Below are 3629 nucleotides of genomic sequence, written 5' to 3'. Positions count from 1 at the left end.
TTGTGAGCCACCATGTGGTTGCTGGGATTTGAACTCTGCACCTTTGGAAGAGCAGTCGGGTGCTCTTACCTGCTGAGCCATCTCACCAGCCCAAATTTAGCTTTCTTATGTCCCCCCAAAACACCCCCAAAACTATGTTAAACATAGTTCTAAATAGTCCCTCCTACTCTCCCACCCTCTGAGTAGGCGCCTGTCGGGGGGCGTGTGAGAGAGGGGCAGGGGAAGGGACTCTGATACACTGGAGTCGGCGGATGAGGAGTAAGTCAGGTGGTCGGTGCCAGGAAGTCAAGGCAGGAGATCCCATGTTCAATGCCAGCCTGGGCTACACAGAGATCTTGTTTCAACACACCATGGACTCAAGATGCAGCTCAATGGTAGAGCACATAGGTAGCATTCACAAGGCCTTAAATGCTTAAGCAGCATGCACAATGCTCTGGTTTGGGTCCCAGTGTTGAAAACAACAGAAAGGGAAAAGTTTAAAAAATGATCTCAAATCAGGTTTTCTTTATTTAGTGTAGTTTTTAGTTTTGTTTTTGTTCTGTTGTTGTTTTTTGTTTTTGTTTTTGTTTTTGTTTGTTTTATACAGCATCTCACTTTGTAGCCCTGTTTGACTGGAACTCATTATGTAGACCAGGCTGGCTTTAAACCCAGATTCACCAGGCTCAGTCTTCCAATTTCTGGGACTAAAGACATGCACAACCAGACCCAGCCTAGAACAAGCTTTTAAGGATCTTAATTTATCTTCTCTTTTGTTTTCTCATAGTGAGAGTGTACAGCTCACTATGTAGCTCAGACTGGTCTTGAATTTGTTAAGCTCTTGGCTCAGCCCTTTAAGTGACGGGATTAAAGGCTTGTGCCACCACACGGGGCTGAGGGTCTGTACTTGGGAAGGGAAGACAAGTCATTTCCCAAAGAAGAAAGCAATTCGTGCATCAGGAAGCCTGTGAGGGAACAAAGGTTGTACTGTGTGCCTGCGTGCTGTTTTATGAACCAAGAGGACAACCACGAGAGAAGGGAAACCTAGTCCCAGGATGGGAAGGGCAGGGGTTTCCATGTCATTCTTTCTTTCCTTGGTCCCTCATCCAGGTGACCCTCCCCCAGTACCTGGTCCTGACATCTGGGACAGATCCACATGCCCTTGGGAATTGTTTTCAGGGGCGGCTCTAAGCAATCCAGATGATACACACGGGAACACGTGTCACACATCAGCAACTGGCCACTCTTTCTGCAAACACTGCAAAAATCCTCATGGATATCACCCTATGAGATAGAGAGGAAAGGTAAGAAAATGATAAAGATGGTGAGAATTCAATGTTACCTTTTGCACTGTGGCTGCACATAAGTGTTTTTGAAAGTGAGCTGACGGCACAGAGGTGGGCCTTCAATTGTAGTGTTATGGAGCAGGAGATTCCAATGGCACAACGCCCACCTGCTCCTCAAAGCTCAATTTCTAGGGTGCCAGTCTAGCATTAAGGACCTCCTTTACATCTTCAGACTTAGAGCAAAAATTTAACCTTAGAAATTAGAGTTTACAGCAAAGATCTTCAGTTGTCTGGGCCAAAAACAACTGCTTAGGTAATAGTTGGCATTTCCAACACCAAGACTCCAGTTCACAAATCAACACTATCAGGCACTGGCCCACTGACCAAGTACCTCACACTAACAGGAGCGAAGCTTACTATCTACCATTTTAGAAGGAGTTTAAAAAGAATTTGGAAATACAGGCAAGAAATAATGATTTACTGAACTTCTTGCTCACTTAGGGAAACATTCCCCAAGTGAATGTTCAAATGGGAAAGCCCAAGTCAGGAGCAAAGAGATCTGACACACACTTCTAACATGGGACTGAAGGAGCCACGGCCACAGCTGACAACGCTCTGCAGAACCAGCACTTGGCATTTGCTGCTCACATCCCCAGGAAGGCTTCATTCTTCCCATAAAGTATTTCACGAGACAGAGAAAGCAGCCCCAGTGCACTCTACTGCACCCTTTGTGGCGGTTCATGAGGTGCTCAGGGGAGCCCCCAGGCCTCAGAACAGGAGGCTCCAGCAAACAACGACAAAGTACAAATATTTAAAACTTGGAGAATACAGGGAAATGAAATCAAGAGCTCTTACAGAGGTGTGTTCCGCCATTATGTTGATGTGTGACCTGTTCTCTGGATAGGATTGACACATGGATTAAGGTGCCAGGGAAGAGGTACTGAAGGACGAGCTGGAGGACTCCCAACAAGTCAGTGTGGCATACTGCTTTAGGATGTCTGGAGCTTCTGTTAGAATCCTACCACATGACTACAGAGTAAGCAGCCCGACAGTGATGGCCAGTCCTCCTCCTCTACCACACCACTGAGGGAACGCATCTTTCCAATCAACAGGCAATCATGTGGGAAACTCCCCTTTATATGTTTTTTTTTTTTGTTTTTTGTTTTTTTGTTTTTTTGTTTTTTTTGGCTTTTTGAGACAGGGTTTCTCTGTATAGCCCTAGCTGTCCTGGAACTTACTCTGTAGACCAGGCTGGCCTCGAACTCAGAAATCCACCTGCCTCTGCCTCCCGAGTGCTGGGATTAAAGGCATGTGCCACCACGCCCCCCCCTTTGTATGTTTATGCATGTGAACATGTGCACGTATCCCTCCAGCTCCTCCATCCTTCAAACTTCATATTTACATATACTATGACAATAGTGTCTAGCATTTGTGAGTGTTGGGATTTCTGTGTACTCAAAATCACTGAGAACCTCTGAGTTAGTTACAGAATCACAGAAAGTTATAGCAACAGTACACTGAAAATAAAACACAACCCAAGAACATATGTTAGCACTAAATAGCCATGACCTCACATGGGAAGTTGTGTCTCCAGTCTTGAGAAAGAGTGTAGAAGTGATGCCGGATGCATTAGTGCTACTATGGAAACAATTTTGGTTTGTATACCCCTGAAAAGTGCCAGTGACTCGAGACCACATTTTGAGAATTGCTCTACTCTAACACTTTAAAAACAAAATTCCAAGAATGTCAGAATGAGTATAAAATACAGAGACGGTTCGTTCGTCAAGGTCAGTCTTTGTCTCAAGAGTGGAGATCAAATGGCCTAACCCTGGCGACAGGTCATAAGCAAATAAAAAGCAAAAAGTGCCTGACTGTGACATTGCTGGGAACGCGCTGTTCCACCAAGTCTGGCTTTACTGTGCTGAGGATTTCTCATTAGTCAGCAAATCTTCCCTTCTCATAAAAATGAGGGCAGCTACAAGGGGCGTCCTGAGGATCAGTGTCTGGCTGCGTCCGTAGTATGAAGCCCTTCTAGATGGTTATTGATCCCCAGGAAGTGCTTGGCTCTCAACTGTTACTGTTTAATTAATGCTAAGGCTTATGCTATCCAGTAGCACATACTCAGAGACCTGTGCGCTGACTTTAGTCACAGCTGCTGTTGGGATACTATAAAAGTAGGAAGTCAATTATCTTTAAAAAAAAAATGTATCAGATTGGCTTGAACTTGGGAAGTGCTGAACATTTTTAGTGATTTAAGAAAAGCATACTTTGGGCTGGTGAGATGGCTCAGTGGGTAAGAGCACCTGACTGCTCTTCCGAAGGTCCGGAGTTCAAATCCCAGCAACCACATGGTGGCTCATAACCATC

At 45.1% G+C, this 3629-nt stretch overlaps 1 protein-coding gene across 13 annotated transcripts in view; it reads right to left on the bottom strand.

Annotated features, from left to right (window-relative positions):
* Window positions 1–3629, bottom strand: part of Phf21a (PHD finger protein 21A) — a 155475-nt gene that overhangs the window by 3663 nt on the left and 148183 nt on the right. For all 13 annotated transcript variants that reach the window (XR_003843504.1, XR_003843508.1, XR_003843501.1 and 10 more), the window contains one exon: window positions 1105–1260. Coding sequence is in view for 1 of the 13 variants with exons in the window: in XM_021192490.2 (XP_021048149.1) it covers window positions 1105–1260 (156 nt within the window). In the remaining 12 variants the exon portion in view is untranslated. The remainder of the gene's footprint in view (window positions 1–1104; window positions 1261–3629) is intronic.

This window comes from Mus pahari, chromosome 3 (assembly GCF_900095145.1).
Source record: "Mus pahari chromosome 3, PAHARI_EIJ_v1.1, whole genome shotgun sequence".
NCBI classification, from domain to species: Eukaryota; Metazoa; Chordata; class Mammalia; order Rodentia; family Muridae; genus Mus; species Mus pahari.
The sequence above is the reverse complement of the archived record's forward strand: the minus strand, read 5'-3'. Positions and strand labels throughout refer to the sequence as shown.